This window comes from Diachasma alloeum, unplaced genomic scaffold (assembly GCF_001412515.2).
Source record: "Diachasma alloeum isolate Michigan unplaced genomic scaffold, Dall2.0 Dall_scaffold_00210, whole genome shotgun sequence".
NCBI lineage: Eukaryota > Metazoa > Arthropoda > Insecta > Hymenoptera > Braconidae > Diachasma > Diachasma alloeum.
The window spans coordinates 1171346-1194490 of NW_021680375.1; the positions used below are offsets into that span (position 1 = coordinate 1171346).

At 35.1% G+C, this 23145-nt stretch overlaps 2 protein-coding genes across 4 annotated transcripts; one reads left to right on the forward strand and one right to left on the reverse strand.

The window, feature by feature from the left end:
• Positions 1 to 58: 58 nt before the first annotated feature.
• LOC107036645 (transmembrane protein 65) lies at positions 59 to 13172 on the forward strand. Of its 2 annotated transcripts, none has more exons than XM_015254742.1 (6): positions 59 to 738; positions 5937 to 6062; positions 7602 to 7643; positions 10187 to 10254; positions 10593 to 10796; positions 12306 to 13172. In XM_015254742.1, exons 1-6 carry the CDS (start codon positions 447 to 449, stop codon positions 12414 to 12416), a joined length of 843 nt encoding a protein of 280 aa, XP_015110228.1. In that variant the 5' UTR covers positions 59 to 446; the 3' UTR covers positions 12417 to 13172. The 2 variants fall into 2 exon arrangements, with proteins under 2 accessions (XP_015110228.1, XP_015110229.1); XM_015254743.1 differs by lacking the exon at positions 5937 to 6062 and adding an exon at positions 6478 to 6498.
• A 1073-nt stretch (positions 13173 to 14245) lies between these two features.
• On the reverse strand, positions 14246 to 22911 carry LOC107036598 (protein CNPPD1). Of its 2 annotated transcripts, XM_015254655.1 has the most exons (5): positions 22692 to 22911; positions 21202 to 21298; positions 16930 to 17135; positions 16721 to 16849; positions 14246 to 15166 (listed from the first exon to the last, which is right to left on the reverse strand). In XM_015254655.1, exons 1-5 carry the CDS (start codon positions 22734 to 22736, stop codon positions 14447 to 14449), a joined length of 1197 nt encoding a protein of 398 aa, XP_015110141.1. In that variant the 5' UTR covers positions 22737 to 22911; the 3' UTR covers positions 14246 to 14446. The 2 variants fall into 2 exon arrangements, with proteins under 2 accessions (XP_015110141.1, XP_015110142.1); XM_015254656.1 differs by lacking the exons at positions 21202 to 21298; positions 22692 to 22911 and adding an exon at positions 18134 to 18326.
• Positions 22912 to 23145: the final 234 nt, after the last annotated feature.

Here is a 23145-nt window from a genome sequence, read left to right on the forward strand (position 1 = left end):
CTGTCGCCCATAAAACTCGGCAAGAGCCGTCCAATGGCACTTCAAACCGAACGATGACGTCAGGAGGTCTCCAGCCACCCGAAGAAATTCACTGTGGCAGAAATCTACGGAAAATCGGTAGTAGAAATCAGTCTGTGCACCCTGCGGTGCAGTAAACCTCTCAAAGATTAACTGACAAACTGCCTAAATCGTCGATAAATCGCTACAATAAAAATTAAATGAACAATGACCTCGGAGTGATCGAAAAGTGCCCAAAAAATCGTAAACGAACCTGAAGAAGTGATAATTTCCCATCGAGTCATCGACTAAAATCGACAGAATCATCATCATCAGTGATCGATCGACAATCATTGATGAGCAGATGACCTCAGAGTGATCGCAAATTTTGACTGAAAGTGACAGAAATCGAGAGTGTGAAGTTGTCGAGGGGAGATCAATAATTCAAGATGAGCACGATGACAGTTCTGTGTCAGTCGAGGGTTAATTTGGGAGCTTTTGTCCTGGGGGGAGGGTTCAAGTGCTGTTCGAGGGGGTGGCTGGGGCACAGGAGGATCTCCGGAGGGAAGAGGAGGCTCGGAGCTGCCATCGGAGCGACAGCTAGTCCTGGCACACTTCCTGGAGCACTCTCCAAGCAGCAGGCGAAGGAACTCGCTGTTAAACTTACTAATGACGAGCGGACGGTGTTGATTCATGCTCTGCAGGAGTGCCAGTCGGAGAAGACCAGGGCGGAGTATGAGGGTGAGTTTATTCACTAGAGTTTGCGTTTTATGGGGATTAGGGCAATAAATAGGGGAGGTTGGGGTAAAATGGACACTTTTGACTTTTTTAAAAATATTAGTGACGGGTTGAAATGTTGATGAAATTTAATCTTTTTTTTCAATACAAAGAACAATTCTTTCCCTTTGTGATGAGCCTAAATTGAGCTCAACTCGTAAATTTGTTTCTGAGTTATGAATATTTTTAAAAAAGTCTAGAGTGTCCATTGTACCCTACTCTCCCCTATAGGGGAGGATGAGGTAAAATGGACACTTTTGCCTTTTTTTTAAATATTCATAGCTCAGAAACAGATTTATCAATTGAGCTCAGTCTAAGTTCATCACAAAGAGGAATCATTGTTCTTTCTATTGAAAAGTGAAATTATTCCATTTCATGAACAATTCAACGCGTCATGACCTTTTTACAAAAAGTCAAAAGTGTTCAGTTTACTCCACCCTCCCCTATATTGAATTAGAGCAGGGTGGGGTAAAACGGACACTTTTGACTTTTTTAAAAATATTAGTGACGGGTTGAAATGTTGATGAAATTTAATCTTTTTTTTTCAATACAAAGAACAATTCTTTCCCTTTGTGATGAGCCTAAATTGAGCTCAACTCATAAATTTGTTTCTGAGTTATGAATATTTTTAAACAAGTCTAGAGTGTCCATTGTACCCTACTCTCCCCTATAGGGGAGGATGAGGTAAAATGGACACTTTTGCCTTTTTTTTTAAATATTCATAGCTCAGAAACAGATTTATCAATTGAGCTCAGTCTAAGTTCATCACAAAGAGGAATCATTGTTCTTTCTATTGAAAAGTGAAATTATTCCATTTCATGACCAATTCAACGCGTCATGACCTTTTTACAAAAAGTCNATCATTATCATGTACAGTAAATTGTTCCGTTTGTGCTGCGATGGGAGTGGAAGTACGGAAGTTCAGACGTTTGTACCCACATCAAAACTTCACGAACTACATATGGAATCCATTACGATGATTTTACGGTTGATAAAAATGGAATCAGGTGATTTGATGAGAATAATAATGATAATAATAATAATAATAATAATAATAATAATAATAATAATAATAATGAATAATTTTCGTTGGTACAAACGAGTACTAACCATTTAGATNACTTTACCCGCTTCTAAAATCTTAAATGTATGAAGGACGTCAGGAAAACACAGATAGTNAAGTATTGAAGGGGTTGATAAATGAAATGGAAAAATATACAAGTACTATCCATGCTGAATCCTTGCTCATGAAAATTTTTTCCGTACCTTCATTTCCGACGCTACACGATTTTTCCCGCACCTCTTACGTCTAGGGGTGCGGGGTACAAATGAAAATGAATGTAGTACATTCAGGTACTCACTGAGTACAATCGATACTATAAGAAAGACAATCGATTTATCAAACTTCGACTCCAATTTCACACAGCTCTCAGAAACAGATTTATCAATTGAGCTCAGTCTAACTTCGTCACAAAGAGGAATCATTGTTCTTTCAATTGAAAAATGAAATTATTCCATGTTATGAACAATTCAGCGCGTCATGAACATTTTTAAAAAAGTCAAAAGGGTTCATTTTACTCCACCCACCCCTATATTGAATTAGGGGAGGGTGGGGTAAAACGGACACTGGACTTTTTTTTATTATTCATAACTCAGAAACAAATTGATCAATTGTGCTCAGTTCAGGCTCGGCACGAAGGGAAAGAATTGTTCTTTGTATTGAGAAAAAGAATATTGAATTTTATCAACATTTCAACCCCTCATTAGCATGTTAGAAAAAGTGAAAAGTGTCCGTTTTACCCCAACCTCCTCTATACCGACAGAAAAAATTAATTTTATCAAGAGAATTTATTTGAAGCAACCATCATTTGGTTTTTAATTTTCGAATAAACATGATTTCAGGGTGAATTCCAGGTATCTCTTCTTGAGATACATTTGATTGGGAGAAATCGAACTTCTCTAGAATTGAAGTTTCTTTTATTTATCGTAATAATGAGAGTATTTGATTTCTTTCTAGCCAAAAGTTTGCCAACTCCAGAAATTCGTTGGTTTACTCAAAAATAAAAATTATTCTCATGACCAAATACGTTGTTATCTCAATCAACACGATCATACGTTGTCCCAAGTAAATTATAATTGAAGTGAGCATTTCGTATGTCGAATCAGGATGAATATTGTTACGCGGAAAAAGCTTTGAGATTGTAGTAAGATGTCGTTGAGTTGAAAGAAGTTTATATTTCTTGACTAAAAAAATCGCATTAGTTTACAATAACAGAATCACAGATTACGGCAATTCTACACAAACATGGACATCACAAATTTCGTTCAATGTGATGTACGGAAAGCTCAATTTAAACATCGGCTTCATTCGAGATAACAACATTCAATTCATTCCTCAATGTAATCATCTCCCAGGTACGAATTTGTGATCAATTCATGAAAGTAGAAAATTTCTCGACTGGAGATTATATTAAGTTTAAAAAAATAGAACTTTTCCATTTTTGTGGTGAATACCTGTGACTTGACGCCAAGGACTGCTTTATTTGATTCAAGTAAATGTATCTCAAGAAGAAATAATTGATATTCACCCTAAGCTCTTATTTATTTGAAACTGGTTCAAGTATATAATACTTGCTCCAAGGAAGAAACATCTCAATAAAAATAATTTTCTCTATCAGTGGAGGGGACAATTTTTTTGTCAATAAACACTTATAATTCCCATGGCATAAATTATAATTTCAAGAGGAAACTACAATTTTTTTCGACGAAAACTGTATTATTAGGAAAACTAAATAATTTCGAGGAAATAATTTTTTTTTTTTGGGAAAAATATTCTTTCTATGGTATAAACCTGTGGAGTTCTCTGAGATCAAATGATTGTCGCACAATAGATTATATTTTTTCCTGCTAACAGTTAAAATTCTTCTATTAGGGATATTTCTGATGATCACGACAAAAATTTAATTTCTTGAAAGATATTAAATTTCCTTCTATTAAGTTGATTAGTTTCCCTCAAGTAAATTTGTTCCACTCCATAAAATATTCTCACGTGGAACATAGTTTTTCGACAGAGATAATTTTTTCCCTCAGTATATGTCATGAACAAATCAGTAACGAAGCGGTAAAATGGTTCAAGTAGATTTTGACTATTAACCAGTTTTCAATCAATATCTCGAAATCTAAGGGAGATAGAAAAATTTTGGTCATTACCTTTTTTGTGGCTCTTAACTCGCTCTACAAAAAAGGTTATTACCAAAATTTCATTATCTCCCTTAGATTCGGAGATATTCCTCGAAAACATCAGATGAGAGCAAAGTTGATTTGAACCGTTTTACCGTTTCGCTACTGAAATGATAAGATTTTAATTAGTCCGGCAGTGTTTTTAGATGTGAAATAATGGCTCTTTAATGAATGAAAAAATGTTAATTTTCATTCTGACGATCTCAGGTTATTAGCAGAGCCGGACACTGACCCCAAGGTACAAATGGTATCTTTATTAGTCTACCCAGGGTTGCGGCCATACTGACTCATATATCGACTGACACATGACAATTAACTAGTTAGATGTAATGTGACTGTCATAAATTTTTCTGTTACAAAATCTTGTGACAAATTTTCAAATTTCCCCGGTTTTTCGTTTCCAGGGAAACTTTTAGCCAGGGAAATTATTATATTTCGATACAAGTGCGTAAAAATGTTTTTTGTCATTCCGGCCATGAGGCAGCGCTTCACGGACGCCTCGCCTTCGGCTCGGGCTGCAAACTCATATTCGCCAGAAAAGTATTTTTCGGCCTAGTGACGAAATATACTATTTTACACTCGTGGGACGTGTGTAGCGGTCGCCGAAGGCGAGTACTACCCTCCCGAGCGTCAAAGGACACTTTTTCCGCGACTGTCGAACATTATTTTTCACAGAGTGTGAAAAGTAGATTTTTTTGCATGCGCAGCGCGCGTAAAATTTCACTTTACACACAAGTGGTGAAACAGAGAGTGTCTGTTCCCACGAGTGTCGAGCCCTATTTTTCATTACAATATGCAAAAAGTGGGATTTTGTGCACATGTAAAATTTCATTTAACGCACAAGTGATGAAACAGAGAGTTTCTATTCTCACGAGTGTCGATTGCTATTTTTCATTACAACATGCGAAAAGTGGGATTTTGCGCACTTGTAAAATTTCATTTAACGCACAAGTGATGAAACAGAGAGTTTCTGTTCCCACGAGTGTCGAGCCCTATTTTTCATTACAATATGCGAAAAATGGCATTTTGCGCACTTGTAAAATTTCACTTTACGCACAAGTGATGAAACAGAGAGTTTCTGTTCCCACGAGTGTCGAACCCTATTTTTCATTACAACATGCGAAAAGTGGGATTTTGCGCACTTGTAAAATTTCATTTAACGCACAAGTGATGAAACAGAGAGTTTCTGTTCCCACGAGTGTCGAGCCCTATTTTTCATTACAATATGCGAAAAATGGCATTTTGCGCACTTGTAAAATTTCACTTTACGCACAAGTGATGAAACAGAGAGTTTCTGTTCCCACGAGTGTCGAACCCTATTTTTCATTACAACATGCGAAAAGTGGGATTTTGCGCACTTGTAAAATTTCATTTAACGCACAAGTGATGAAACAGAGAGTTTCTGTTCCCACGAGTGTCGAGCCCTATTTTTCATTACAATATGCGAAAAATGGCATTTTGCGCACTTGTAAAATTTCACTTTACGCACAAGTGATGAAACAGAGAGTTTCTGTTCCCACGAGTGTCGAACCCTATTTTTCATTACAACATGCGAAAAGTGGGATTTTGCGCACTTGTAAAATTTCATTTAACGCACAAGTGATGAAACAGAGAGTTTCTGTTCCCACGAGTGTCGAACCCTATTTTTCATTACAACATGCGAAAAGTGGGATTTTGCGCACTTGTAAAATTTCATTTAACGCACAAGTGATGAAACAGAGAGTTTCTGTTCCCACGAGTGTCGAACCCTATTTTTCATTACAACATGCGAAAAGTGGGATTTTGCGCACCTATAAAATTTCACTTTATGCACAAGTGATGAAACATACTATTCTAGCGCTCCCTAGCCACACCTCAATGACCTAAAAAAATCAAAATTAATCTACGAAAAGCGGAATGTGATTAATAAGAGTTTACCACAGGTCAATTGGCAGCATTTCGCTGGCGGAGTAAATTCGGCAGACCCAGCAGTGTTCCCACACTGGGAGACGTCGACCCCACTGGGAGTTACTGTGCAGTACCCGACGACTGGCTACTCAAAAAGTATGGTACGAGTGTCTTAATAAAAAAAATGTTGATTTCAGCTTTCGAGGGAGGCAGCGGTGGTGGTGGGCGCTATTAACCCCTTTCAAGAATCTTCCTCAATTCATCTGATGGCGAAAAAGTTTCTTGAAGCTCTCATCAACCCAAAAACTCAATTAATCAATGAATCAATCAATTTTTCCTTCAAATTTAATTCTCAGAAATTCTGAAAAGAACATGAATTTGCTATTTTTCGGAGCAATATTTTTTTTTTAATAAATAAACAATTACTCTTCATGTTCAGGAATGACATAAGTTCAAGGAACTTTTTTAGAAGATTAAAAAATAACTTGTGCTGCTAAAATTAATATCTGGAATTTGGAATGTTTTTGCGGAAAGAATAATCAATTTTTGATACTAATATTGAACTATTGCTTTAAGCGGATCCCTGGGGAGAACAGTGTAAGCTGGCATGCACCTAAATGTTAGAATAACAAAAAAAAAACAGACATAAAAATGAACAATCTAAGTGTGATTATTTTCTGTTTGTTTAGAGAATTCTCACTGTCCTCTGCCTTCCACCCAAGCTCTGGGCACATTTCTATGATTTATCTATCGTTTGTTGTTCCCAATTATTTATACGAAAATTACTATTCATGGAATCTGTCTTACTGACACAGGCTGTCTCCTTTCTGCTTTACCTATCACACTGGACAAAAAATATCTAATTCTGTAAGTCTGCCTCAACTACATCTTTTTCTTGGATTATTTGTACTTTTATCGTGGAATCACACGGAGCTATGGAATGACGCATGACAATACTCGTATTTTTGGTTAAGAAATAGGTATTTTTGTGGAGTGGGAACGAAGAGATGAGTTCAGACACCGTGAGGTTATTTTTTTTCTCTTATTCCTACTTATATTTCATTATATTGTGATTTATTTTTGCTTCACGTATGAAAAAATTCAAGAGAAAAAATAACGAATTGCCTAGAAAATTCTATTGGAATTCTATAGGAATTCTATGGAGTTTTTGTAGGAAATCCTGTAGAAACCCCATAGAATTCCTACACAATTCCAATAGAATTTTCTAGCGAATTCGCTAGGTTTTCTATTAAATTTTTTCATGCGTGTTTCCTTGATAAATACTCGCGCATGACCACATTGTCAACTCAATTAGAAATAAATGAAAAAAATTGTGAGTTTAAAAAAAAAATCTCAAAAAATCTTTTCCATCGGAATAACGAAGAAATTATTCCCCTGGATTGAAAGAATTTTTCTGCAGTTCGAGTCTATTCATTTTTTTCATTTTATTGATGGAAATTATTTAAGCATTTTGGAGACTTTGTAAGAGCTTGAGAATGATGGCTATAGTGTCTCAATAAAAATTTCATTCATCAACTGAAAATCAAATCGATCATTGCGATTCATTCTCATCAATTTCGTCGCATTCATTAATCATTCGGATCTTTTTGTTCATCGGAAACGGGGTCCATCTATCATGCGGTCATTGAATGAACGTTTTTCAAGGACCCATGAATTATCATTTTTTATGTTGTTTTCAGTTGAAACAGTACCACAGCCACAACGGAAAGATCTGATGAGAGGTAAATATTTAAAAAACAGTTACACTGAACTTAGAATTTTAAGGCACGGAGAGAAATTGTTTAGAAAAATTCTAGTGCTAGCACCAGAAAAAAGGCGCAAAGTGACGGCCAGGAAAAAATTTCAGTGCCGGCACTAGAAATTTGATTGGGGAAAACGCGAATTTTTCCTCGCATTCCTGTGAGCATTTCACAGAAATCCCCCGAAATTTTACCAAAAATACCAAGAAGTTTTACCTGAACAGCACTAGAATTTTTTACAGCCGGCGGATTGTGATTTTTTCCAATACTCGTACTAGAATTTTTCTGTACGCATTGCGTATAGAAATTCTATAGGATTTCCGTATATGATATTCGGATATTTCTATACAAATATTTTCTGTACGAATTATTTCAGTAGCGAAGTGGTCAAACGGTTTATTAAGGGGAGACTACTATGAGTTTTAAAAATTCCATGACTATTTAACACAAAACAAATTCAACACACAAATTAAACACGCTACAACTCAACACATAGGCAATTCAACACAGAACAAATTCCTCACAACATGAATTCAACAATACATTCACTCAGTACATAATCAATGAGTTTATTTGCTTCTTCATAAAAAATTCATATGTAAAATTCATATGTAATTTGTATGTAGTTCGTGTTAAAAAAACTATGTGTTGACAAAACAATGTGTTCAATACACTATATGTTGACTTAACAATGTGTTGAATTGACTGTGTGATGAAAAAATTTGTGTTCAATAGGCTATGTGTTGAGTTGATGTGTTGTGTTGAATTTGCATAGTGTTAAATAATCCTGCCACCGTTTTAAAAGTCGTGGGTTATTGGAGTGAGGCTTTTCATTCGTTGAAGATGGATTATATAGATCTGAAAACGAATAATTAGTGCAAAAAAAAATTTATTAGTGTTCGTTTGCCCGAAAACTCTTAAAATGCTAAAAACAGTCCAGAGCCTCCAATTTTTGAGCTACAAAAGATTTTTTTTTTCCAAATTTTCGGAAAAATGTGTGGAACAACAATTACGAGCCAGTTTTTTGGAAGTCGACTCCTATACAGCGGATTTCGATTTTTTCATATAAAAAAATTCACTATTTGTGTAAAAAAAATTAAAAAAAAAGCAAATTTAGCTATGTAAGAGGCGAATTAGAAAAAAACTAACTCGTAATTACTATTCCACACNGGCGCAAAGTGACGGCCAGGAAAAAATTTCAGTGCCGGCACTAGAAATTTGATTGGGGAAAACGCGAATTTTTCCTCGCATTCCTGTGAGCATTTCACAGAAATCCCCCGAAATTTTACCAAAAATACCAAGAAGTTTTACCTGAACAGCACTAGAATTTTTTACAGCCGGCGGATTGTGATTTTTTCCAATACTCGTACTAGAATTTTTCTGTACGCATTGCGTATAGAAATTCTATAGGATTTCCGTATATGATATTCGGATATTTCTATACAAATATTTTCTGTACGAATTATTTCAGTAGCGAAGTGGTCAAACGGTTTATTAAGGGGAGACTACTATGAGTTTTAAAAATTCCATGACTATTTAACACAAAACAAATTCAACACACAAATTAAACACGCTACAACTCAACACATAGGCAATTCAACACAGAACAAATTCCTCACAACATGAATTCAACAATACATTCACTCAGTACATAATCAATGAGTTTATTTGCTTCTTCATAAAAAATTCATATGTAAAATTCATATGTAATTTGTATGTAGTTCGTGTTAAAAAAACTATGTGTTGACAAAACAATGTGTTCAATACACTATATGTTGACTTAACAATGTGTTGAATTGACTGTGTGATGAAAAAATTTGTGTTCAATAGGCTATGTGTTGAGTTGATGTGTTGTGTTGAATTTGCATAGTGTTAAATAATCCTGCCACCGTTTTAAAAGTCGTGGGTTATTGGAGTGAGGCTTTTCATTCGTTGAAGATGGATTATATAGATCTGAAAACGAATAATTAGTGCAAAAAAAAATTTATTAGTGTTCGTTTGCCCGAAAACTCTTAAAATGCTAAAAACAGTCCAGAGCCTCCAATTTTTGAGCTACAAAAGATTTTTTTTTTCCAAATTTTCGGAAAAATGTGTGGAACAACAATTACGAGCCAGTTTTTTGGAAGTCGACTCCTATACAGCGGATTTCGATTTTTTCATATAAAAAAATTCACTATTTGTGTAAAAAAAATTAAAAAAAAAGCAAATTTAGCTATGTAAGAGGCGAATTAGAAAAAAACTAACTCGTAATTACTATTCCACACATTTTTCCAAAAATTTTGAAAAAAAAAATCCTTCGTAGCTCAAAAATTGGAGGCCCTGGACTGTTTTTGGCATTTTAAGTGTTTTCAGGCAAACGAACAACAAATTTTTTTTTTTGCACCAATTATTCGTTTTCAGATCTATATAATTGATCTTCAACGTGCGAAAAGTCTCACTCCAATAACCCACGACTTTTAAAACTCATAGTAGTCTCCCAGTCATTCATATTGCTCGGAATAATTGATTTCGATTATTTTTTGCAGTGGCTGTCGCTAATGCGATTCCATTCATTGGATTTGGATTTCTCGATAATTTTATCATGATTATTGCCGTGAGTACTTCATAGTTTTCTTCTGAACATGCGGAATGCGATTAAAAATTTGATTTTCAAATGTCAGGAATTACTTGAAAAAATATTAAAATCATGTTGAATTATTTCGATTTTTCGACAGATAATGTTTTTCGGTCATGGAAATTTATGCGAGTTAACTCATTTCATTTCGTGACTAATGGAAATTGAAGACCTGAAATGATTCATTTGATGATGGAATAGTACGAAGAGATAATTTGTATAATGTGATGAAGACTAGCCCGCAAATATCCGGGACCGGTTCAGGAGGATTCAGTGGCTGAATAGATAAATGATATTGACTTCTTCGACTTTCGTAGGGAGAACAAATCGAAACATCGGTTGGTGCTGTGATAGCTATATCTACGATGGCAGCAGCCGCACTGGGCAATACAATATCGGACATTCTGGGGATTGGATCGGCGTATTACGTTGAATTACTCGCGCAAAAAATTGGATTCCAACCGCCCAGACTGACACCGATACAACTCGATCTGCCCAAATCGAGATTAGCAGCTAATTTGGTAATTCTACTTTAATTTGAGGGGAGAATTCTCTGGATTTTTTAACTCTGTCGCACTGAAATCTAGCGAACAAAAGATCCTGGATACAAGTGTTACATTATATTTTTAGTAAATCTAAAAAAACAAGTGGGAAATTGCTCTTATGTTGTATATAGTATAGTTTTTTGCTAATAAATTAGCAATATGCTTCCGAATGGTTATTTTGTACTTCATTTCCTTCTATCATGGATAATTCATTATTTATTTCATTTTATTATATTGAATAAGATTTCTTTTTAACTAATTTTGTCAGATTTTCAACTTAGTTTTTTTGGTTTTGGTTTGGTTTTTTTTGTTTTTTTTCCTGGGCTGCTATTAATGAATTCAAACCTCTTTGAAACATCTCATATTATATGATGGATGCTCACATAGATCTACGGGTGTCCCCAATGGCACCTTTTCTTCTGAAGACATGTTAATTTAAAGATTAAATTTATCAAGGTATTAAAATTAAATTCAAGAGTGCATGGAAAGGCATAATTATCAAGCCCTACCAGCACTTAGCATGACCCAGAAGTATGAACCCCACAACGCCCTAATAATATAAACGGTGTTTCTTTTTTTTCAACTAATTTTGTCAGATTTTCAACTTAGTTGAATGTGATCATCATCATTATTCTTATTATCCCTTTCTTCTACACAACCGATTGTCTTTTTTACGGTTCTATATCTCCCCTCAGCCCTTCGATAAAATGTTAATAGCAAAATTTTATTTACACATACTTGAATGAATTTGAAACATCAAATTTGAAGAAACCATCAGAAAGCTCGCTTTCAGGGAAATTCATGAAAAATTCGAAATTTTCAACAATCATCATCAAAATCAAATCAACCAATATAGCTATCGTAATCATCTTTTAAGTTCGACTCAATGGCATCAAAACAAACATTTTAGGCTATGATTGAATTCGTTTGAAGCATGATATTCAAAGATATCCCCGGAATTCTGATTTAAAAAAAATACAAAATTTTTGCAAATTTTCAAATAAATCAAAATAACGATTATTGCTATCCCCTTCATCTTCGAACTCGTTCAAAAGGACATCCAAACAATTTTTTAGAGCCATTATTCAATCAATTCAGAATATTTTTTTAGTTATCGTGAGTCAACCGGTTTTCGAAAAAATTCGAAAGTTAAAAAACTAATCGATGAATCAATTTTTAATTAATGACGATTGATAGGGCTCAACAATATCTACATTTCAAGAAAAAAAAGATTCAATTCCATCCATTGATTGGCGAATAAAAGAAAAAAAAATTTGTTACATGCGTACACACCTAGTCATGTTTAGAAATTCTTCATTATTAAAAGTATATCACCTGATACCTTGACTCCACCTGATACCGTTGAATTAATGTTCAATTATTCCAGCATTTTATCCTTTTTAAAATAATATTCATAAATAAAAACAGCGAATTCAGCAAAAACCAAAATAATAAAATAAAATAATAAGGAAAATTAATTTCCAGGGTCGAGTTATTGGAGTAACAATTGGCTGCATGTTAGGAATGACTCCACTCCTCTGGTTACACACGGAGTCCAAAAAAGACGACAATCCCGCCGAAGAAGACGCAAAATAAACAATAATTGACAAATAAAAGGGCATCAACGTTTTTTCGCATGACTCAGTCAGTCACTTTGTTAATAGTCGCCACACCCCGAGAACTCAGATAATTTATAAACAAAAAATAACTTGCTAAGCATCACGTCCATGTAAATGTTTGCTTTATGTACGTAAAAATGTATATAGTATATCCATTGTTACGAAGAGCGTTGTAGAGTTTCTAATTATTATTATTTTTAATAACATTTTTATTCATTTTTACCTTCACTACTGATTTTGTAACTCCCTCTAGAGACGAGAATAATTTTTCTGTGAATTAGTTGAGAAAAAAATGAATAGAAACGACACATTAGGGAATTGAAAAGGTAGAAGTGTCCAATTTAAGAACTTTGGAAGAAATTGGGATATAGATGAGTTAATGTGGACCAAGGAATTGAAAAATTGTAACAATAAAAATTCTATTGTTTAGTGGATTGGTAGCGAAAGATGAGTCTGAAAGATTTGGAGATATGTGTGTAATTAATAGAACTGTCTGAGCGAACATTTTCTCTCGAGATAATTGTTCGCAGTACTATAGATCGATATTTGAACTCATTTTCTTTGAGAGACGTTACTGTATTATTGAAGAACAAATGCATTTATGCCAGTTTTCGTATTGAAATAGGGCAGGAATTGAAAAATACCTGATTTAGGCAATCCTGAATTTGTTAAACGTACTGTTAAATTATGATTTTATTGAAATATTTATTTCTGAAATAAATGAAAAACAAAATTCTCTGGTAGAAATTTTTCTGAAAATTTACAGTCGTCTGGACCCATTAGTTGTCAGTCAATCATTTTTAATTGATCAGTTGATCAATTAAAAACCGAGAGGACGATTTTCCAAATAGGGTTCAGTTGATATCCTCTGTCCCTCTGTCCCTGTTGAAGAATATGTAAGAAGACCTTTTGGAGATTCCAAAATTGTCATTGAAAACATTTTCTGACATTCTCCATCAATTCAGTAGCGAAGTGGTAAAAGGAGATGAGTCAGTTTTGACTATTGACGAGTTTTCAATCAATATCTCGGAATCTAAGGGAGATAGCACAATTTTTGTAATAACCTTTTTTGTGGAGCCGATTGAGTGCTACAACAAATGTAACTACGTAAATTTCGCTATCTCCCTTAGATTTGCAATTATTCCTCAAAAACTCAACTGGGAGATAAGTCGACTTGCCACTCCGTTTACCACTTTACTAATTGTTCATTCCCGAAACAAAATCTTTTCGAAAATATGTAATCAAATCCATAAATTCTGAATTTCGGAAATCTGGAAAACCGGCAATTGTCAGTGAATTTGACTGAATTGGAAATGTCAGAGAAAAGTCAAGGAATTATAACTTTCTGGAATTTTAAAATTTGAAACTTGTTTTCTCCAACTCCCCAAATTTTTGGGAATTGGTCTGTTCACAAAAAACATTGTCCTGGAATTTGATTTCATATTTATTTAGAAAAGTGGGATGTTCACATTTTCCCGTGGGACGAGACTGGGAACTCAGTGTTTTGAGAATTGAAAGGCATTCTGCCTTTCAATTTCATTCGGCAACGGAGTTAATGTGCGTGGATCCATTTATTGCTCATTGATTATCAACGTCCGGTGATCCTCATTTTAACATTTTTTCATTCAAAAAGACGTTTTCTATGCTCAGGAAATTTCATCAATGTGACTGGGAAAAGTCAGGGAATTTTGTTGAAACTTCCAGATGAACACCCTGTAATTGAATAAAATACAACTATAAAAAAAACATCGCCATCAAGAAAAAAACAGGGTTCAACCCCCAAAAATCTCAAGCCACAAATTTTCCCAATTACAACTTTATTACTCTCAAATAATCAGAGTCCTAAAATATTCACTCTCAAGATAAATAAAAAACGAAACTACTTGTTAGTCGCTCTTCACATCTCCTCAGCTCAATGCATTAGTACAAAAAATATATTTTTTACATTTTCATGATAAAAAATGCTCCTACACCCCTCATTAGCCATGATTTTCTCATCCCTCGGTCTCATCCTCCGATAGAAATTTTCGAGACCAATTCCACGTAATACTGCCACGAGCTGGAGCCCTGGAGGCCCTCCTTGAGTGTTTCCTTCCAGTTGATCTCAGTGACAAAATCGTTCCATGACTTGTGATCACCAATGAGCACCTGAGAATTCGTAACAAAAGATCCCACAGGATTTTGCAACGGAATTGCAATTTTCTTCAGCTGATTCTTGTTATTTTCTGAATATTCTGGGAGCCAGTTGCTCAATGAGGACAGCCACCAGTGCCAGGAGTCGTTCTGGGCCTCAGAATGTTTATAATAATGTCCAGGAGTCGTGAAGTTACCTCTGAAGTCCATCAGGCCCTTCAAATCCTCAGGGAACCGATCTAAATCGTTCGAATTGTCGTGAGAATTTTCAGGATCTGGGGCAATTCCTGATGATTTCGTTGCGTTTAGGGAGAGAGTGGAGGTTCTGGGGGCCAGAGAGGTCCCTGGGACGTGGCTGGCGATGAGGGCAGACCCCAGGAGGGTGACGACACCTGCTGTGTAGGCTGCCAGGCACACAGAGGAGATGCTGACGAGTGCCTGGACAATTGCTGTTATTCTTATCGTCTCAATGAGGCACGAGAGCTCTTGGTAGGAGAACCAGCCTCGCTTCTTCCCTTCCTTGTAGGCCACGTCCTTCTCTAGTTTTCTCAGGCGATCCCAGAATTGGTCGTTATGAACAAATATTTCCCAATTCTGAAATTAAAAAGGAAGAAGAGCTCAAAATGTTCATCTGCTTTGTTAGCGCCATAGAAAATCCAAAAAGTACACTGAGAGAAAAACGACAAAGTTCTCAAACAAGTCTTACTTGTGCCAAGAAAATAGTTTTTTGAAAATTATCAAAAAAGGATTTTTTGGGCCAAATATGCAGAGGGTGCGCTGGAATGAAAAATTTTTGTCGCAAAAATTGATTTAGTAGATCAAAAATAATTGCAGACTTTTGCAAATTTTCTCGCACTACTCCTTCGTTATTCGATAATCCCATACGTATTTTCCTCCCGAAAAATCTTTGTTTTATGCGAAACAAGGGATAGTAGTTTTTCGTGTCGGCTGTCTAATAATCACAGACAACAAATGAACCCTTAAATGAAACAATAATGATAGGACAGCAATCTTGTAACTTGGGGATTAAATATTTGTTGATAAATTTTCCTCTGTATGAGATATTTTCATCCTGAAAAGGCACCGTCTGGTGTGAATTATCCGCCTCTTGCGCCAAATATTTCGTTGCTGTCGAAAGCAGAACAATTATTCATGTTTAAGACTTTTAAATTCGAACTAAAGAAATTCTTTTTTGGAAATTTCCAACTAGCGATTTTGTTGGCCCAAACAAGACTTTTTCTCTCAGTGTGGGGTAACCCCGTCGTGACTGCCCTTTTATCATGCCTTTTTTCCTCTCAGATTGAGTATTCCTCTTTTCAAACAATTGTTTATAATCTTTCTTATTGCTAAAAGCAATACGACCGATGAGAATCACAGGTCCCAATTTATCAGCTGTTAAATTTTCATATCACAATAAATTATTTGCTCATGTTCAAGATTTTAATCGTAATTACAATTCAATTCCTTCTAGAACACACTTTAGAGTGTGAATTTCTGGAATTCAATGTTTGTTGATACTCTGGTAAAAGTGCGTGCCCACATTGTTATCAATTTTCAGTTAGTTCACACGGTAATTCAATTAATCTGTTGTTCATCTCATCAATATAATTCCGCGCTTAGAACATTGTCATCTCGTGTTTTCAGCACCAAATTAAAAATTAAAATTTCATTTGGAAAATTGAGTCACAGTGTCTTTTTATTCACATCCGAAATTTTTTATTTGGATATTAATATTATTTGTTCAAAGAGAAAAAATCGATCACCATTTTCACTGTATTGCATTCAGATTCTCCTGTCCTTAACGTCAAATATGTGAGATAATCTCTTAATTCTAGCTATTAATTTTAATCAACTTTGTTCGAAAAAAACCTTAATTAACGCAATATTACGAAAGTAGAATTATTCTATTCTCCTCTGACCTAAATGATTTGGACAATTATGATTCATTTATTCACATTTCATAGAATGATATTCAATTCTCTTTTGTTTGGTAGACGGGCTTCATGAAAATTCGACGCAGGACAATTGTTTGAGAAACATGAGATTAAATAATTTTTAAAAAATCATGTAAGGTCCCCATTTTGAAACATCTTTCTCTGATTTTTAGAGAGAAAAAAAAGAGTGAAATTCTTTCGATTTAGTACTCACGATTGCAGTCAAGAATTCTTTTTCCAGTCTATTCATATGTGGTACAGTTAAATCCCCAGATTGTGCCCATTCAGTGTTGAATACTTCGTCCTCCTCGCCATCGTCGTTAAGAAATTTACTCGCAATCATCTGAGGTCAAAGAATTTATGTTTAAAAAAAATCGAAAACATTTGTGAAGTCCTGATGATTCTTCAAGGGGGAACAATTACCAGAGACACGAGGAAGAGCTCAGATGGTGCAACTTTGTACAGGTACTCAGGATTGCAGTCTTTTAAACGTTCCAAATACAGAAGAGCCAGGACGAAGGAGCAGGGGGAGACGCAGGCGTTTCTGGAGATTCTACTGGCCTCCTCGACGTCCAATCTCTCAAGGGTGCAACCACTTTTGACTTCGGAAAATAATTCAGCTGCGAATTCTATATAAAAAACATTCAATCAACTGTGAGCAGCTGTGAAGGTGTAATGTTAATTAATTTTGATAATCAGTGATTTTGGGAGGAAAAAACAATAAATATGTCTTAAGGAGGAGCAGATTTTCTTCAAAAAAGCCCCTTGACGTTTTCTCCTCTCATTTTTATTGCAACAAAATCCAAAAAACCTATTGAATTAATCTTGACAATTTTCTTAATTATGTAATTATTTTTGAGAACTCTCAATTTAAAATAAAAAATATCAGAAAACCTTTTTTATAGCTTAGGAAATTATGTATCAAAAAAGGCGAAAAAAAATAAAAAATCGAATTTGACATTTTGGTTAATATGGATTCTTGTGAACTATTGATTCTAGAGGGACATGTTAAAATGTTTTTCTTTTCATTCGGGAGATTTCCAACAGAAAGTCTCTTGGAAATTTTTGTTCAAAACAACTCATTACGAAGGTAACTACAATAACTAACGAATAATTAACATGACTCATGACATATAATTGTTTCCCGTATTCTCCATTTATCTTGAAAACCAAATACTTCAGAGGAAAATTGTCGAGGGATTTTCATTTCTAAATGGCGAAGAATCCAACAAAAAGTGTTTTTTAATATTTTCTTTCAAAATTACTCATGGAAAAAACTATTTGTCCGCTTCATTCATCAGGATTAAATCGGTAGAGTTATCTCCCAGTTATCAAAACTCCCAGATTGTCGACAAAGTGTTGAAATGTTTACAAAAAACTTCTCTTCTCATTCGGGAAATTTCCAACAGAAAGTCTCTTGGAAATTTTTGTTCAAAACAACTCATTACGAAGGTAACTACAATAACTAACGAATAATTAGCATGACTCATGACATTTAATTGTTTCCCGTATTCTCCATTTACCTTGAAAACCAAATACTTCAGAGGAAAATTGTCGAGGGATTTTCATTTCTAAATGGCGAAGAATCCAACAAAAAGTGTTTTTTAATATTTTCTTTCAAAATTACCCATGGAAAAAACTATTTGTCCGCTTCATTCATCAGGATTAAATCGGTGGAGTTATCTCCCAGTTATCAAAACTCCCAGATTGTCGACAAAGTGTTGAAATGTTTACAAAAAACTTCTCTTCTCATTCGGGAAATTTCCAACAGAAAGTCTCTTGGAAATTTTTGTTCAAAACAACTCATTACGAAGGTAACTACAATAACTAACGAATAATTAGCATGACTCATGACATTTAATTGTTTCCCGTATTCTCCATTTACCTTGAAAACCAAATACTTCAGAGGAAAATTGTCGAGGGATTTTCATTTCTAAATGGCGAAGAATCCAACAAAAAGTGTTTTTTAATATTTTCTTTCAAAATTACCCATGGAAAAAACTATTTGTCCGTTTCATTCATCAGGATTAAATCGGTGGAGTTATCTCCCAGTTATCAAAACTCCCAGATTGTCGAGAAAGTGTTGAAATGTTTACAATTCATCGTGAGTTGTGATTAATTCCGGTAAACATCGCAGTTGCGTAACTAATTGCCAAGAATAAGTGTGGTTTGATTACGAAAGATAAAAGAATTAATTTCGTACATTACGTCTGGATAATAACGAAATTTTGCCACCTAAAAATTTTCTCCTGATTTTTTCTTCTAGAGCCACTCAAGTTCGAAAAAAATTACATAATACTTCAATTATCTCATTCTCATAATTTGGATAAGAATCCGGGGAATTTATATTAAACTGTATATAAATAACCTTTAAATTGTGAAGGAAGATTAATCTATCAGAGTCATTCCAATCTGTACATTTTTTTTAAACGAAAACATGAATTCGAAGCAATCTAATCACTGTTGTACTCAATTTGCATCATTTGAGTATAAAAATTGAGAGGTTGTAAGGCTCCTAAATAAGATTTGATTTGCTGAATTCATACCGATGGGTCAGAAGATATTGAGGATTCAAGGAGGTCAACTGTACCGTTGAATGTACTGTATATGGTTTTGACCCTACGATGAAAGGAGTTTTCTAAGGCTTATCTCTATCTCTCTGTATTATAAAAATACAAATGGACTTCTGATGATAAAAATTTGGTGCTCGAAATTAAGCCTCTAAAATTAAGGATCGCAAGGGTCAAAATAAGGGTCATAAGGGTCAGATTAAGGGTCACGATGGTCAGAGTAAACGTCGCAAGGGTCAGAATAAGGGTCACAAGATTAACACAAGATTAAGGGGCACAAGGATCAGATTAAGGGTTAGAGTAAGGATCGAAACAAGGGTCATGGGGGTTAAAAACCACAGGTCAGAATATGAAGGTCTCCAAGGTCAAAATACGGGTAAAGAGGGTTGTTATGAAGGTCAGATTAAAGGTCACAAGATTAACACAAGATTAAGGGTCACAAGAATCAGATTAAAGGTTACGAGGATCAGAATAAGGGTCTAAATAAGGATCAGATTAAGGGTCGAAAGAAGGGTCATGGGGGTTAAAAACCACAGGTCAGAATATAAAGGTCCCCAAGGTCAAAATACGGCTAACGAGGGTTGTTATGAAGGTCAGATTAAGGATCCATATAAGGGTCCCAAGGGGCAGATTAAAGGTCACAGGATTAACACAAGATAAAGGGTCACAAGAATCAGATTAAAGGTTACGAGGGCCAGAATAAGGGTCTAAATAAGGATCAGATTAAGGGTCACAAGGATCAGAGTAAGGGTCGAAAGAAGGGTCATGGGGGTTAAAAACCACAGGTCAGAATATAAAGGTCCCCAAGGTCAAAATACGGGTAACGAGGGTTGTTATGAAGGTCAGATTAAGGATCCCAAGGGTCAGATTAAAGGTCACAAGGGTCAGACTAAAAGTCACAAGGGCCAGAATAAGGTTCAGATTAAGGATCACAAAATTAACACAAGATTAAGGGTCACAAGAATCAGATTAAAGGTCACGAGGATCAGAATGAGGGTCTAAATAAAGATCAGATTAAGGATCACAAGGATCAGATTAAGGGTCATGGGGGTTGCAAACCACAGGTCAGAATATAAAGCTCCTCAAGGTAAAAATACGGGTAACGAGGGTTGTTATGAAGGTAAGATTAAGGATCCAAATAAGGGTCCCAAGGGTCAGATTAAAGGTCACGAGGGTGAAAATAAGGTTCCCGAAGGTGAGATTATGGGTCACAAGGCTCAAAATATCTCTCTATATGATAACAATTCAAATCGACTTCTGCTGATGAAAATTTGGTACTTGAAATTAAAACTCCAAAATCAAGGGTCGAAATAAGGGTCACTGGGGTGCGAATAAAGGTCCAAACCAGGGTCATGGGGTTCGTAGGGGGGTTGGCGTGCGGAGCGAGCAGGGGACGTAGCCCCCTAGTATAAATTATAAACGAACTCTGGCGATAGAAATCCTATTTTACTAAAGATGAAAGAAACGTAAAGTTGTTTCATATCGAAATATCTCGAAACTGCCTGACCACTAATCCTTAATTCTGATTGGTCAATATGTGACACGAAGTTATTCACAAAAAAAGCACGCGGCATTTTTAAATTCCTCAGTGACATAATTTCAAATTCTTCAGAGGTAAATTTTTTTTCACGTCATATATATATAATATATATATATATTTCACATGTATATATATTATCGGTGAAATTAATAAATTCTGTGCTTTTATGGAGACCGATTATTTAAAAAAATTGAAGATAATTAATTGAAAATGAAAAATTCTTTATAGATTTTTTTACTCTACTTCGCTATTCACTTCAATCATTAGTCGAATTCTCTTTGATTTATTATCAATATTTATAAGGTATTCATGAGAAAATGAAATTTAATGAATACCATTTCTTCATTTCAACAAATGAATAGATCAGCACGCGCGAGAGCGCGCGCATAGATCTTGTAGAAATAAGACAAAAAATTAAGACTCGAAACCAAGAGTCACAAGGTCAGAATAAGGATCATGTGGGGTGATATGCGGATCATATGGGGTTCAATGCAGGTCATATTGGGAGCAAATGGGGCTCATGCAGAGCGAAAAGGGGGCGAAGCCCCCTAGTACGCAAATAAAACTCAATGAATAAATTCATACCAGTTACTGGCAAACTCAGCCTATCAGTCATCGGCAGCTTCGAATAATACAGAGATTTCGTTATTCTACTCAGGAATTCGTCCTCTTGTCCCATCGTCTGCAAAAAAAAGTGAAAACATGATTCAAAGTCACAAGTTTTCTCATCAATATCATTCTTCTTTCATTCATGCCAGAGCTAGGCGAAATACTATTTGAATTATTATTTGAAATATTCATGACTAATTACGTATTTGGAGTCAGAAAACGTCATGAAGAAAAATGGATCAATTACTCGAGCTGTGGTTAGAGAAATTACAACTCAAAGTTGACTTTTATTTGTGTTTTAATTCACATAAAATGAGTAGACTTTATTAGTTAGAAATGTAATCATTGTTTAGACAGAGAGAATGAATTTATCGATATTTAACAATCCTTTATTTGAAATTAACGAATTATTAATCTAGAAATTCCGCGAGAATTCGAGAAATTTCCAGAAGTTTCGATAGAATTCAAGGAATTGGTAGAAAATTCGAGGGAATACAAGAAGCCTGTAGAAATTTCGAACGAATTCGAGAAGTTTATAAAAATTTCACGGGAATTCGAGAAGTTTTCAGAAATTTTTACAGAATCCAAGAAATTTCTAGAAAATTCGGGAGAATTCACCAAGTTTCTAGAAATTTGAAGCGAATTCGAGAACCCAATTACTTAAATTTATGATTCTGTTATAGAAATACTTAAGAATGAGTCATAAAATAAATTTTACAGAAATTGTAAAGCTACTGATTTTTACTTTCATTTCTAACCCGTATAAACCACCAAAAAATTAATTGAAAAATTATTGTTAATTCAAAAATAAGAAGTAGAAAAAAACAGTTGCCCAGGCAACACCGGGCACACCAGCTATTTTATATAATTGAAAATGTTGCCGAAATGAATAAAACAAATGGACCAGAATGGGAAACAGAATGTTCTATTTATTTTTATAAATAAAATAAACAGCACAGAATAAATTACTACTCCGAATATTCATCACTAATTACTATTTAGCAGTCAGCAAACGTCCGAAACAAAATAAATCAATAACTAAATGAATCTTCACTCACAATTAATGAATTACTACTCCCATATGATTGAGAATATTTTTTAACTGAATGGGCAATTTCCAAATGAGAATCCATTCAAACGCGTCATTCCTCTGAGTCACAACAAAAATCCAAGGAAACTGATGAATAATTCCTTGAGGCAACAAAAATAAATAAAATTTTTTTTTGAAAATCCTGGGAAATCCGGAGAACGCTGTTGTTCAACTTCGCGAACCATCGGTTAACCTCTTCCTGTCCTCATTACCCTCTGACAGTACTTCACCCTCTCTCTCATTCTTATAACCACCCTCCGCCGACAGGAAACACCCAAGAGCCCCCAAAAAAAAGTGACATTTCTAAAATAAAAAAAAATCAACAACAAAGGATCGACAGGTGGCAAGAGGTCCCCATACGGCGTGTTCTACTCACCTTGAGCTTCGCAGACGATCTTTTCCCTCTGGCCACGCTCGACATCGCGAAAATAATCTTCCTATCGACGAAAAATAGTTTCAATTGCTCTAAAACATCGATCAACTGAAAAATTAGGGGTCGAATGAGCAAAAATCACGGAAAATTGAACTATTCGCTGAGGTATTCCAGAGAATGAGGGACGAGCAGGCGTGAATAATGTGGGGGAGCATCCGATCAACTCCGGATTGAGGGGGACATCCTCCCGTCGTCGGGGAGCCTCGGGAATCCCCGGAGAGCCTCGAAAATGTCCGAAGTTTACTGCGAGAGGAATTCACCCTCAATCATCCAAAAAACCGTAATTATCTCAGTAAATATCGATTCTGCGAGGAAAACTCATTAAGCCTTTTTTGTAGAGGGGAAAATTTCCGACAAAAAACGTTCGACACATTTTTCTCTAAACTCTCTAGCTACC